The sequence below is a fragment of the Pagrus pagrus genome (assembly GCF_965226575.1).
Source record: "Pagrus pagrus genome assembly, chromosome: 2".
Classification (NCBI taxonomy): domain Eukaryota; kingdom Metazoa; phylum Chordata; class Actinopteri; order Spariformes; family Sparidae; genus Pagrus; species Pagrus pagrus.
In genome coordinates this window covers 33,180,784-33,196,775 of record NC_140186.1, presented here as the reverse complement: position 1 = coordinate 33,196,775, position 15,992 = coordinate 33,180,784, and the positions used below count along the sequence as shown (strand labels likewise).

Below are 15,992 nucleotides of genomic sequence, written 5' to 3'. Positions count from 1 at the left end.
ACAGCTGACCAGGGTCCCCAGGTATCCCCAGGTAATCACTTTCTTAAGGGTTCCCAGGTATGGGGTGTGTCACTTCTGTTGCATTTTTGTTTTAAATGTATTCGACCAGATTTGAAAACAGTCACATTTCTCTTCAAGTAGTGTTAATGTCATATTTTTTGTTAGGAAAAAACTAGCTAAATATCCTTTTTGGTTGAGTGAAAAAATACCAAAAGTAACTAAAATATACAACATTTGTTACATCATGTACAGCGCAGGTGATGTAAGCCTTTTGGAGCAACTTGAAACACATTTCTATAATATGTATATCTTCTGGAATCAAATTGAAAAAGTAAACCTCCCTCTTTTTAGTGTTTGATTATAGTGAATTATGTGACCCTAAACTACTGTATGCTTTAAAGTTCATACAGTACATCAAATATTAATATATATATATATATATATTAATATATATATATTAATATATATATATATACATAAAGTATTTTAAAATGATATATCAAAAGAAATGGAAATAATATATTTTTAAAAAAACATACGTATCTATTTTTGAAGTCCTTCCTATTTGGAATATGATGGTAAGGGTATGGTTACTTACATTAACAAACACAAAATCACCATATACAAAAAGGCCTGATGACCCCACTTTTTTCACATTGGCTTACCCAGACACAGTCCACCATTAGACTCTCTTAAGATGTGTGTGAGAGAATCGACCGGTGGTTTTAGTGTTAATAAAATACAAAACACAAAGTGGAGTACACAGTTTGAACAGCTGACAAGGTAAATGTATATCAAACAACCAGAAATATGAATAATTATGGAGTGTCATTGAAGTCCTGAATTAAAGACTTGTTGTATGTCCCTTGGCTGCAACAGAGTTCACTGCATGAGACTGTTGACGCAGTTACACCTTAGAAATTAAGTCATTAAGCGAATGGCAACATTTAAAACAATTTGTTAAGAAAGAATTTAAAAAAGAGCTCATCACGTTCTGTAGCCAGAGTTGCTAGGGGGGCTAAAGAAGTTACGGTCTGACAGAGAGACTCCACAGAGTGGGTTAACTCCACAAACACTGAGCCAGATTCTGTCACAACAGAAAATCTAATCAAAGAAATAAAGAAAAATTTGCTTATTGATTTAAAATATGAGTTTTATTGGAGCATACTTGTCTATTTAGAGGCATCTGAATATAGGTAATATCACAAGGAAAAACTTGGAAAATGGAATGACGCTATGGCCACTAAAAATATGTTTTGTGGGACTCTGAGTAAAACTAGTAGATGTGAGGGAGGCTTTGTGGCATACTGAATGAAGCGAGGTCATCATGTAAGCAGAGACGGGTCAGGTGTTTCTGATTCTGTAAACTATGTGATGTGAAAGAAAATAACATGTGAAAGAATTTTGTGTTGAGACCTTCTTATCTTCAAAAAATGTTGCCTGCTGCCAGAAGAGAAGTGAAGTCAACAAAAGGGAAGCTGAGAGAGCTCCAAAGTGACTGTAACTGCAGAGTACCACTCCTTTCAGTTCTAGGATGCCTGAAATCAATCATTCCAGGCATGTCTCAGGGCCCCTGTCAAGCTCCTGAATCATTCACGGCCGTCCCCCTGTCAAACGCCATGGTTAAGGTTTGATTAGGTTTAGGCACAAAAACAACATGGTTAAGTTTAGGAAAAGAACAGGCTGGTGTTAAAATAAGCACCTTGGTAAAGAAAAACATTATGGTTTGGGTTTAATTGTTACTTCACTAAATCTGCTTAAAGAGTTATTTTCTTATTAGAATGAGTGTTAAATAGTTCGATATGCCAACAGTAATTACTGTTATAGAGTGTTTGGTCAATAATCAAATAATGTCTCTCCTCTAGGGGTGGGCAGATCGATCCAAAACTATCCATACTGCCAATACAATGTACTCCTTTTGTAGATTAATTCAAGCGTCAATTGGATCGATGTAAAGGGATCAGTTTCACTTTTTACGTTGTGCTCATTTATTTATATTTCATCAACAAGTACAGCTGTCTAAAAATGTTCTGCGCGTGAACACATGTAAAGTCGTGTCGTGTGCACAATTCACGTGTTGTGTGTCGCCCCGGCACGCACTCTGACCACTGGTTTCATCCGACATGCAATGATGGCTGAATGCAAGAGGAGCGTCATTTGGAGCTACTACACAACTGTAAATGAAAATGTTGCAAACTGTGATGTGTGTAGGAAAGCAGTTCACTACTGTGGCAACAGCGCACACTTATTTAAACACATAAAAACATGAGAAAGTGAACACAGAGCTGCAGCAGAGACAAAAGAAGAAGGAGGGAAATGCCCCATCAGCACCCAGACCCCGACACTGAGACAGAGTTCACTGGCAGTCTTTTCAGAGAGGCAGGGAATATCCAGGTACACATAGTAAAATAAATGTTTTAGTCAAACTGATTAAATATCGCATACTATATTCAGACATCCAAATAATATATTGAGCCCATTGGAACTTATTATCTAGATGAATTATTTTAATAAAACTGAAAAAAATATATATATTTCAAACCTGAAATATGAAAACGGCTGAATATAGTAACCTTTTGGTGTAACTGTGAAAGGTGTAGGATTCTGATATCTATCATAGGCTATCATTTCAACAACTAGGTATAGTTGATTCCCCAAGAGCTCTGGATATTACGAGAAGCCTTGCAGAAAAGATCGTAAAGGATCTTCAGCCTCTCTCCATAGTTGGAGATGAGGGTTTTAGATATTTTGTGAAGACCCTTGAGCCACGCTACAAGATTCCCAGTGGAAAAGTTTAATGAAAGGGAAAGTAGAAGAGATGTATGTAGAATGTTGCTCAGTAGATACATTTCATCATCATGGTTACAATAATAGAAGAAGAATGATAATCTTTATTGATCACATACAATCATACAATGTACAATGTAGTGAAACTGGTTCTTCTCATTTAACCCATCCCAGAGGAGCAGTGAGCAGCAAATGTACAGCGCCAGGGGACCAAGATCTCTAGATCTTAGCAAGTGCCTTGATCAAGGGCACTGACCAGATAATTAACCAAATATGTGACTGGCACTGTGGTCAGCAACATAGGTCGCCTCCTGTAACCCTTTCTGTTCACCCGCTACACCTTGAACTTCAGGTACGACTGCAAGTCCTGTTGCCAGCTGAATATGTTGGATGACTCTGGGACCACTTGCAGCTTACTAACCCTAACTCTAACACTTGTAAGAAGAAAGAGTTGGGGTTGGAAAAGGTCTTCTGAAGCTATTTCCCCCCAGGGGGTAGATGTGGACTACAAGCACCTGGGAGTAAAACTAGACTGCGCTAAGAACACTCAAACTGTGCACAAGAAGGGCCAGAGCCAACTCTGTTTTCTGCAGTCATTCAGTGTCTTTAACATCATGATGAGGATGTTCTACCAGTCTTTGGTAGCCAGTGCAATCTTCTTTGGTGGTAGTGTCAGAGAGGAGAATGCAGCGCAAACTGTAGAGCATCATGGACAGTAACACTCATCCTCACCACAGGAGCACCTTCAGCAGCAGGAACTCATCTACCTCATATCAAGAAATGGATAGCAGAGGCATGGGGTGCTTAGCTAGCTGCAGCCTCCATGTAAACTTTCTTCTGCTTTCTTCATTTGATCTATGGTTCCTATCTAGATTACTGTCTCTCTGTGGATTATTATCATTTCAATGCTCTGATTTACAGGACATAATGTGCAATAATGGGACATGAGATGTAATATAAAGTAGATTATCATCATAATCATCTGAGTAAACCATAGACACTTACCTGTACTTCAGATTTGATAGTGCACATACATAGCTATAGGTCACTTTGGAAACATATTGTATTTTTATGCAACACACCAAAAACAGTGTTATGTCTTAACCTGTTTCTATTGTTTGGCATTATTAAAGTGTATATTTTAGATTACACCTTATTGATATTTCATTATTCATTTTCTATTTGCACTGTATTTATTTTTCACTTGTTGTACTTCAACTGTTGCATAACAGTTTCCTTAAATAAATATGACTAGCTACAGATCTATCTTATCTTATCAGCCAACATTGACTGTTGGTGGGAAATGAAAAACAAACAGTAGATTCCCATCCATGATTTTGTCACTCTAACGTCAGCACTCGACTTCCATTTTTTAGCCCAGTGGACACGTTATGAAACAATCAACCAGCACCAGATTCTATGCCCAAATTTAGGTGAAGATGATGCATTTTGGAGGATGTTCAAGAACAAGCTATATAAATATAAGCAAAAGGTATTTGCACCACAAAAACTGAATCAAAGTAATTGGATAAGATATTCATTAATCAAAGAACTCAGAAATTAGCATGTTCAGCAGGTAGTGGTACACACATTTTAGGTGTGGTTAATATGTTAGCCAGCTGGTGAACATAGTGGAGCATTAGCAGCTTAGTACCCAGACTCTTCTTCATTCACCCAGTGTTCAAAAATACCACTCCAATTGAATGGTGATGTTGATCTGTGTGTGTAAATTCTTAACTAGCTCGGCCCACTTCAGCTCCACCCACACTCTTCCTCTTTGCCCATTTCTGATTAGCAGGGAGTTGGCACAGTCTATGGCTCTGTTCGCTATTTTTTTTTACAGTCAATGATGAATATTATGATTTAGAGATTAAATACAGTGAATGAAAAAATGCTAACCATTAACCCTCAAAGACCTAGACAGCTGCCAGTGGCTAAAATAGCTATTGTTGTTTAGGTTTAATAACGTTTGGCTGTTCCATAGTGAATGTGAGTACAGCACCACATTCTGCAGCATTGATTCATCAAGTAGACCCACGTCATTTCTCCCTGTGGGCCAATGGGCAGCAGTTGTAGCCATGCTATTTTAGTTGTTCATGTGCAGTGAATAAAATATTTCAGTGAAAAGAGTCACTTTTGCTTGTGTCCTCTGTTAAGATTTAATAACCTTTCTATTTACTCTCTAAACTTTCGTGGACACATCTAAAAGGTCAGTAAATTAAATATAAGACTTCACCTTCTCCCTGAAAAATACTTAGGATAATATTATAATAAATGGCTCCAACTACCTTAGGAAAGGCCACATGTAGACACAAATTAATATGCAAGTCTAAAACATCCAAGAACACCTTTTTTTAAATGTTTGAATTTTTTAAAGGAACTTCCTGAGGATCTGAGTTGACAGTAAAACACCATTTTCTTTTGTAAAGGATTTGATATATTCAAACCCTCCACATTACAACTTTAAAATCATCTAAGCCCACCATATCTTTTTAAATTTCATCCAAGTAGGGAACTTCCTTGTAGTGTCATGTATGATATCACTTGTTTTGACCCCCCCACCCCTTCTCTAAGCGGGCAGGACTGGCTAAGTAAGCCAGACCTCCCATCAAATTGCAGCCATAATGTAAGCGACAGGGATGTGGATTATGACATCAGTGCTGAGTTGGCTCTTAATCACCCTGGGACTAAAAAGAGGATATTTGGAGGGACTTCTCTCTCCCAACAGAAAGCATGGGAAAGTCCCAGACGACACAGCTTGTCTCCAGTGGGAAGCCTGCTACTTTCCACTGACTACTGAATACTCCCCTGCAGAAGGTGTCAAGGGGGATTTTGGGTACTAGTGAAAGTGCAGGTGATTTATAGCTGGGACCTTGGCCTGTTTTTCAAGCAGGCAACACTGTTGGTAGCTCCCACTCCTGACTTCCTCTTTCTTTCTCACTCATGCACAGTCAGTCATACCCAATCTCTCTCACACCCACTCTTATCCTAGCACTCCACTGTAAAGCTCTCGTAAATGTCCCATGGCCATACTACTGGTGACAGATGGTAAAGGCAGGATGAAAACTCCCCAAATAAATATGTAATCCCTTCCTCACATGGGCCGTAGCACAACGTAGAGATTATCCCATCAGAAACACGACCGCAGCTCCATAGAGAAGCAGGCTGGAGGGGAGATCCCTCTTTGTGTGCGCATGTGTGTGTATAATGAGTTTAAAGTGGTGCCTGTGTGTGTTTGAACGGCAGCCACATGCTTCGGTTGGAATATATTCAGAAATCATACAAGTACTTAATTACCATGTTATCATAAGTGGAGTAAAGAGCTTCCATCTATCAACACACAAGACTGATTCACACACCAATAACTCTAAAAATGTCTTAATTTCAGTGGTTTGTAGTTGCTTTAACTCCTTGATTCTGGTACCTTTGGATTGTCCTACCTGTATGGCAACACCCACCTCAGCCACCAAAATATGTAATAATCATTATGTGAATGCATTGAAATAAAGCATAAGTCCACTTTATTACAACCTGGGTCCAATGTTCATATTTTTGGTCATCATTCCTATTGGTTATGATAATATTGTACTTACCAAGTACGTGAGCTACCTGCTAACAGCAGCTAGTCGCTACAGCCAAAGATAACTACAGCAAACAGTATATAGAACAGCAGTTAGTGGATGTGCTGTCAGCTATAGTTTTGGAGCTACCTTTGAACCTTTTTCAACACCTATTTTATTAAATAAGACTTTTTGTCACAAAGAGTCATCTAACTACACTGGACTGTCTAAACTCTTTGTCCAGACTCTTTTTGCTAGATTTTGGTCCGACAATGTTAACAATGAGAAAATGTAGCCACAATAAACTAAGCTTAAAATGTAGCCGGTTAAAAGCCAAGCTTAGCTAAAACCTTACATCAAGTAATAACCTACTGTGTGTTTCTCTGAAGAAACTATGACAGCATGCAGTGATCCGCACCAAAATCCTTTGCTCCCTATCATGGAAAGAACAAATACCTTAGTAATTGTAACTTAATTGCATCTGCACACAATGGAAACTGCTCATCTGCAGATGAGATGTAGATGCTGTTTTCACAACATTACATTCTGATTTTCTGTTTTAAAATGATCACATCATTATCAAATGTTACTGTTCTGCAGTTTAAAACAACATGTAGAATGAATTTTAAATGACGTGTTATTCACCCTTTTAAATTAAAGAATAATCACCTTCCTGTCACAATGTTGCCAGTGTTATCATGCAACCAAACGTAAGGCATCACTCAACATCCTGATTGACTTGTCATTTTGCCAACATCTACTTCCACATTTCTGACTTCCATTCCAACTTCTTCTCTGTTTTAACTGCGCAATCAAAACTGTGTGCTTGATATGCTTCTTTTGATCTGGTGCCATGTAGAATAAAAAAATGTTTGGTGTTCTGGTCGGAAAGAAAAACAACAATAATCTTTCTTTCTTTCTTTCTTTCTTTCTTTCTTTCTTTCTTTCTTTCTTTCAGATGTTTAACATTTTAAGCATTAGGTCACATTAGGACAAGGTATTGGCTTCTCCAGGTCAGTTCATTTTCCAACCACAAAATGCCTTTTTGTTGTATTGATCCTTGTTCCGTAGCAAACCTTGACTGGACATGGATATAGCGCTAATCAGTGCCACACACACATACTGTAACTTGCATGCTAGTGACAAGGCCACATTAATCTGCTGTGAGGCCTTCCTCCCACTCTATGGGCACTATGGGTGTATTTACCCCTTTCTTCTGTGGTATTTTGATTGATTATGAATTCATTTAGGAACATACACCATGTAAACATAATATCCACTGAAAAGAAAAATAAGTTAGAAGTTAAATTTAACATCACATTTACAATTATATAACCAGGGTGGGTGGTGTACTAATGCAGGACATTGGTAGTGTCGACAGTGGTTCATTGTTTAGTTTGAAGTCAACAAAAGCACCATGGTTCAAGCTGACATTATCAATATTTTTATAATATCAGTGGATCACAGGACTGTTTTTATGTGAAAATAGTTGCTTGTAATGACAAACCCACAGATAAGTATTACGCAACACTGCAGTTCCCCTCAGCTCTACAGGACTGTAATGCTTCTTTTTACTCACTGTTTTTTTTTTTTTTTTTAGTACACAACTTCTGATCCCACTGATTTCTTGCACTCTCACAGCTCTCGTCAGGTCATTCAAAATGAGCAGCAAGTAGCGAAAAAGTTTTAAAAACCCAGTGTACCAAATGACACCCAGGTAAAGTAAACATCTAGCTGGTAAAGAGAGTGAAACATTTAGCTGCTAAGGATCCACACATTTTTTAAAGAGTTATCAGAGAGCAAAACATAGCTGAGAAGAGAGTCAATATTGGACTTGCTTGAAACACAACTCAGATTTAGTGCTGATGTTCTATATCTGCATGACTTTTTTGCTAACATGTTTGCGATATTTATTTAAAATTGGTTAGTATCTCAGCATTGGGTTTATTCCTCGCTTGAACCGTCCTCAAGTTGCCAAAAAAAATGTTTTTTGCAGGTTTATGACAAAACGTCATGGTTTTAGTTACAGTCGTTTCCTCTGATACAGTTAGCTGTTGGCTGTAGTCTTGTGTTCAATGAGATGATGTGATGAGAGATGACGCAACAGCCAGCCTTTGTTGCCAGTAGTTCTTTGATTGGTTTGGTGTGTATTTGCCCTAAGGAGAACATTATCTTTCCCTGACCTTAACCAACTGTGAGTGCCCGTAACTTGACAAAAAGTGTAGTCATGCTGTAGCTTCTATGAGTCAATATTGTAGGAAGAAATAAATAAAACGCACATCGGTATACCATCAGTGTGAACATTTACGACAGATACGTTAATAACAAATTTGCAAATTAAACCTTTGGGGGTCAAGATAGCCCCAAGGTAGCTGCCCATAGTGGTTGTTTGTCAAACCTTTCTTGGGCAAAACCTCAAACATGTGATCAGTAAAAGGATTTGTATCATAGCTTCACAAGCAAATTGTGTAAAAAAAAAAAAAACCCAGTTCAATTTTATTCAGAAAATGTCTCCAAAGAAGACAGAGTCAGACGTTAATGGATCCATTCCCACAAAACATTATCACTGGACCTGAAGCCGAGAATGCTTAAAATGTGCACTTCAAAAATCACGACACCATGGTTGTCGCTGACCTCTGTAACTTTGTAATTCACCACAATCCTTGAAAAACATTCATGAAATGACATGCAGTGGGTTTTACACCATTCTAAAAACTTCAATGAATCCTTGACCTAAATTTAACATACTGTTCCCTACATTCATTATGAGCTTCCTGTGAGTCACAGAACTCAGTGTGCATGTACAAAAGGCACATGGTCATGATTCAAGCTGTTAATTATTCCACTTCTTCCCTTACAAAAGCTGTGGAACCGCTGAGTACACAAGACAACCTGCTTGTCCTCACATCACCATAAAGCACCATTAAACACACATCTGTCACTGTGCGTACAAGCAGGCAATATAATGTCCAGGTCATCAGTTACAAGGGGATTTATTGCCATAATTCTGTCATGGTTATCGTAGTGGAAGGGCTGGGAAACAAGTACTGTCACCAAAGTAACAAAAACACCTACAGAGCCAATTCATGGATGCATTTTTCACTGGGTCACTGTTTAAGGTATACAAATGCATATTTTTTATCAAATTAATCAAATGTTTCTGACAATACATGACATGATACATTGTAATATAACAGGTTGTTGTATTTCCAAGAGCAAAACGATGCATCCTTGTCACAGAGGCACTCTTAAGCTATTTCAAAAAGCATTAATAACAATCTTGTGATAGCTCCTTGCCTTTCCATTGTCTTATATAAGTATGACACATCGTCTAACCTGGTGAGCTCATCTAGCACAGGCAACTGTCTGGGTTACAATAAAATGCAGGCAGTCTTTTTTTGAAACGAATGTTTACAAAGTGTGAATGCTGCAGTTCAGTGCCCGAGGTGCTCTAATCCTCAGGAGTAGCAATGTGCCTCTATCACCTCTCTGTATTTGTGTTTCTTATTTAGACAGGTGTTAAGGATGTTAGAAAACACTGCGGGCAGGCAGCTGTACTGTTGGAGCCACATTGCATAAGTGGGGTCAACTGTCACATAAAGAAAAACAGAGGGGTCACTGCCACAGCAACAGGAGGAGAACATGGTGGAGATGTTTTCTCAGCATTTCCTGAGTTATATTATTAGTGTGTTTTGTACTGCACTTGGCATTGCTTGAATTTATGTCTACAGTTCTCTAATACAAATACAGTGCAATTCTATTTAAAGACCCCTCCCCAAAGAATAAGTACACTAGTAGTTCTGTTTAGGCCTTGTCCACAGTTCATATGACTAACAACTTCCTATTACAACTGAATTCTGAAGACCATTATTTTCAGCAGACGTCAATGTTTTTAATTTCCTTAAGGAATCTTAGCAACAACAAAAACAGAGTTTTACTTATGTAGCGCCTATTCAGCAGGTACTAGAGATGGACTACCACATTTCATGATCATTTGGGTGCAGCAGAGCTAGCAGGGTGAGTAAATGAACTTAGTAACATTACACCACTCACTAACAGGCACACTGTGATAAACAACTGTATCACAGAAACAAGACAGAACTGTTGAACAGACATTATTTTTCTACTCATTCTTCCCTCTCTCTTCATCCTCTGGCACGTTCTGTAATCATATATTTACCTTTCCTTCTCTATTTCCTTCACTCTTCTTCCTATCAGGTCTTCCTCCTCTTCACTCTGCCTGGCCTTAAAAGACATTTGTGATAATGTTGTGGATTCACCTGACACTTGCCTGGATTTTCCAACACAGTTTTCTCTAAAACTAGAGCAAGCAAGTAGTTAGAAGAAGAAGAGTGAATTGAAGCTGTTATAGTGAGCTGCTCCCTCTGTTGGTCAAAACAAGCTCAACACAATTGAGATAGCCGTAAGTCTCCGCTGCCCGGTCTTTCTTGCAACATAAAAAACAGACAGTTAAAAACGGGGGGCATCTGGTCACCCCAACATATACTGTAACTAGCTCCTTTAAGGAACCACTACAAATACGTAAGACAACACAGGTAAACTTAGGCTACTGAAAGGTGTGACAGGTTAGCAGTGGAGTAATCATCTCGGTCTTGTTCTTCTCGTCCTGCATGCATTGTGTGACAGTTAACTGGAAACTGCAATTGGAAAGGTCGAGAGCAGCGTTTGTGGGCTACTTGCAGTTGGGTGATAACTCTGCAGGTTCATTACTATGAGTGACCACTTTCACAAGCCATGCAGTCATTTCCCTTGTTAATGTAAACATATTGATTATTGCAGCTTTAAGCTAAGTGCAATGCTAACATCACAGGCAACAAGTTGCATTGTGTTATATAAATAAACTTGGGACCAACTGTGATGCCAGTCAACATATTCACATTCTGACCCTTGAACTACACATTCTTTCATGACTGCATCTGGTTGACAAAATGTGTCCACAGACAGACAGACAGACATATAAACATCTGGCAAAGTACTCAAAACTGCTTTTGTGACAGTTCCTGCTACAACAGATGTGTCCAGGAACACAAATGTAGGCCAGGGCCATAAAGTTGTGGTTACATGCCCCCACTTTCAACTCCTTTGCCTGAACCATACCTATCTTTGAACTCGGCCTTTATTTTGATCTGAACTATGCACCTGTTAAGTTTTGTGACTGTATCACGGACGGTTGTGATGCTATAGGGCTGACAAAAATATGTCAACAGACATATAGAAAGACATATAATCTCCTGGCAAAGTACTCAAAACTGCTACAATAGGTGTCTCCAGACTCACGCGGTGAAACAATACCAGCCGATGCTGTCGCAGCTGGTTAAAAATAAAATAGAGTTCACATCAGCCTTGTCACTATAGTAACTGAGGTATATGTGGAAACGGGGAGTCGTGACGAGCAGAACAGGTTGAAAACAGCAACTGAGTGAGGCTTTGTCACCCACATTTTACAGACAGGAAGTTGTGTCAGTTCACTGGTACATCTGAAATCACTCATCTAAAGTTTTGTGTGGGAGGTTATTCCAAGATGGAGGGGCTAAGAACAGACAGGGTTGTATGCTGTAAGGATGTAAAGCCCTTTAAAGCAAATATGTGATTTGTGATTCTGGCCTATATAAACAAAATTGACTTGATCTTTGATTTAGTCATGAAGAAATGACCTCCATTACACACTAATATATGCTGTGCAGTGTGGGAACTTGTCAGTCCATCTCCTTGTATAAGTGTGTATGAGGTAACAGCATGCCCTTGTGGTGCCCTCGCAGTAGTATCATGTAGGGGTATGAACAGAGCCAGAGTCAGTTGGCTCTAATGAAAAAGTGATGATGTACAGCTCAGTCAGCCTGTTTAACTCCTCACTCCGGTCTCTGTCTAAATGGGCTGTGTCACAACTCAATGAAGCAAACCATGCCAGCCTATAAAACACTTTCCACAAACGCAATTTCTGTCCTGTCATAGGAGCTGTGAGATAATCAGGATGAAAAGCAACTGCACAACTTTGACCTCCAAGTGTTACAACTGCCACTCACAAGCATTCAAAGTGGATGGTTTTCTCTCCCTCTCTCTCACTGTTAAAACGTACCTGAGGAAGACATCAAGTTTGCAGGTATTAAAGATTCAATTGACTTTATTCAGGCAAGACTGTGTCAGGTAAGGTGGGGTTCATCTCTAAAAAGACAGAGAAATGGCCTGGAACTAAACTGCTGTCTGCCCAGGAGGAATTACTCTACATCGTGTTCGGTGGTGCATTTGCATTTCCCATGTCTACCTCTGTCTTTGTCTGGCATTCATTGTATTCCCAGGGAGAGACACACATTATCACACTACATGTCTTCTTCTGCTACATCTGTTTGTGTGTCAGGTTTTCTTGTCTCCTTGCATGCACCTAGTGTGAACACAGAGCAGCTTGTACTTCCTAACATCATGTTTGTGCCAGTGGCTGCCACTGCACACTGTGTTCATATGGGTTTGGTGATGCAGCATCCCCGAGGATGACTCTGGTCTAAACGCTGTCCCAATATCTCCCTGTCACAGCTGACCAGCTGTGCTCAGTGGCATTTAAAGGATCATAGATTATCATACTGGCCCATACACGAACATGTCACTGAAGAGGGAACAAAATAGCAATTCAAAAGCTATAGCAACAAAATCATCGTTTTCATATCAGCTAGCTTAATAAAATATAAAACACTATTGCTGGCCAAAAAAGAGCCCTGTTTTTTATTCTTTATACTATTTCTTTCACCTTACAGTAGCAGCCAAGTCATTCACTATAGAAGGTTTGAAGAGACACTGATCCATTGTTTCTCACTCCTCTTTATGACGATATTGGATATTATATTTTAGCAACAATTTGATGAAATGCCCTGATTTTTAATGTATGTATGTATGTAGGTTATTCAATTACAAATTCATTTGTCCCAGATATTAAAATCAGGAAATGTAGATGGGCCAGACCTTTTCAGCAGCCTATTAACATAAAATCGTTTAGAGCTGTTGGCAATGACAAATTTAAGCATATGTGAATGAATGTAATAAAAAATATCAACGTTAGTAAATAGTGACTCAAATATACATCACAGCATTTGTGTGTGGGAAATGCTCTCACTTCAGAAGCTGAAACAAGAGCAGGTTTAGCAATTTTTCCCTATTTTTGCAACTTATCAACTAATTGTTCTCTAAAATACACAATTGGATCCATATTACCCACCTCTAATGTGAGCTGCACTCTATCCAAGAATTAATTCAATTCTCTTTTTCTATTACAACAGCAGACACGATGACATTACAGACAAATGAAAGAGCTGCCTATAGTACAAATATTACACAGTATTTCAATAGCCTTTTGTGGTAATGTAAGAAATGAGATGAAGATTGCTCTGACAAAGTATGGAAAGTCATCACTGCAAAGCTGAGTCAGCAGAGCTCAGAGAAGGCCATTAATCCTGCAGGAAACAAATGAAAGTCTGTGCTGAAGAAGTGAGTGTGTCTTTGAGACGTGAGTTGGAAGTGTGTGTGTGTGTGTGTGTGTGTGTGTGTGTGTGTGTGTGTGTGTGTGTGTATTGGGAGGAATATAAGCTGCATAAGTGACTGAGTGCATGCTTCATGTCCTCAGCTGAGCTTCGATCTGCAGATATATCTGTTCCATATCGAACCAATCACTGTGCACTGTCTGAACACCAGTCTAATAAACTGGGATGCAGAGCAGCACAAGCACATCCCTGTCCTTTCATTACTGAACGGCTGTCAGTGACGTCGTCTGGCCCTCATCCCAATCAGCCATCATCTCCCGCTGATAACGCACTCTGGAAACCATCACCATGGGAACTGTTGCACATGTTATGTGTGGTTGTCAAGGAAACCTGGCTGAATAATGGTCCCTCTCCTCTCATGCATCGCCTTGCATCTCTTCGCCTGACTCACTTGTTCTACGCTGTATTACTGCGATGTGAAAATAGTCATGTCATGTGCTCTAAACAGGGTGTTGGACAAAGAGAGGATGTGAAAGGGCAAACTTGTGTACTTATGGTGATTGTCCTGATGACAGCTCCTTTTTAAAGTGTGTGTGTGTATGTGTGTGCTATCCATAATTGGAATACACATGAATTTCAGTCCAGAGGGTCCTGGAGAGTGCTTTACAGTGGTTATGTGAGAATAATAGGTTTGGCTGAAAGAAACTTCATTTTTTAACTTTTGATTCAAGTATTCACATTGGATTTAGTTGCCTTAGTATAAATGTACATTATTACATTCTCATATTGTGGCTAATGACTATAATCATTAACTGCACTGCATCTACCGTATGTTTCCAGTCTTGTACTCTTCATTGTGCACAAATCCATATGTTTTACTTCAAGGATCCAGTTCCTTAACATAGTTGTTTGACAGGCAACAAATCCATGAAGAAAACTTGGAAATAATTATATTATCCAGTCAATAAAGGAGGTCGGCATCTCACAGCTTGGACACGCTCACTTGTCAACAAGCATTTGCTTAATAAAAGCTTTCATATATAAAAGAACAGCAGCCAAGAAGAGTCTAGCTGAGTGCTGGAAACCTTCTCATCTATCTACTGGAATATTGTGCAATAGATACTACTGGAACTTTGTTACACAACAAACAATGGACTATACAGTTATGGACATCTTCAAAGCTCATTCTCAACCTTGAAACAGCAGCTGACAAACCAACCTCATGTCTGTGTCCATTAAGAAGCTATTCTGGTACTAATATGTCACTTTTATACAACATTTAATAAAACAGCAATGTGGGAAACAAAACTAATCCACACAAATGCACGAAGAGCAAAAATATGGTAATAATGGCAGTTGGAATCACATAGCCGACTATGCTCTGCACACAATAACTATTTAGGCTGACACACACTGTTATCTAGCCAGCAATTTCTTTCTGACAAGCTGTCACTGGCTGCAGATCAGATCACACCTCTACACGCCCCAACCAGCGTCTTCCACCGAGCAGGCAGCAGGCCCGCCTCCTGCAGCCGGGGACGGGAGCTGTTCTTCAGCACCTGCACGCAGCTCAGGGGCTCCAGCAGCAGCAGCAGCCCGACACATGACCCCAGCACCAGTGCGTTCAGTGCTGTTCTACACACATCCTTAACCACACGCGTTCATAATGAAGTGTGTGGTGTGTTTGTGATTACTGACCTTTGTGAGAGTTTCGGAGTCTGTGAAACCCCTGCTGTTGTCCTCTCTGCAGCATCGATAGACCAGATACATTATTGCCCATGACAAGGTGCTGACCGGTGTTCACCGCGGCTTTGACGGAAGTCTGTTTATCCGACTGATGACTGCTGCCTGTCCCCTGCTGAGACACCGTCCTCCTCCTCCCAATAAGACTGATACGCACTTTCCTCCTCGGTCGCAAACACGAGTGAGTGTGTGCAGTTGTGTTAATGAAGTCCTCCGCTCATCACCGGACCACCACAGCGGAAGAGGCAGCACACAGGTGTGTGCACTCACACTGACGCTGCTGAGTCCTGGACGGAGCTTTTGGCTTTTCATCAGCGGAATTTGACGAGCGAATAATCCTCTTCAGAGAGCTCGTACTGTTCCCACACAACAGCTGACATCACGGTAATACTTCATTAAAAACACGCTAACAAGT

At 39.7% G+C, this 15,992-nt stretch overlaps 1 protein-coding gene across 1 annotated transcript in view; it reads right to left on the bottom strand.

The window, feature by feature from the left end:
• neurl1aa (neuralized E3 ubiquitin protein ligase 1Aa) overlaps nucleotides 1-15,806 on the bottom strand; it is an 85,623-nt gene extending 69,817 nt beyond the window's left edge. Inside the window, exon 1 of the mRNA XM_084364668.1 lies at nucleotides 15,533-15,806. Coding sequence (XP_084220794.1) covers nucleotides 15,533-15,614 — 82 coding nt within the window. The 5' untranslated portion in view covers nucleotides 15,615-15,806. The remainder of the gene's footprint in view (nucleotides 1-15,532) is intronic.
• Nucleotides 15,807-15,992: the final 186 nt, after the last annotated feature.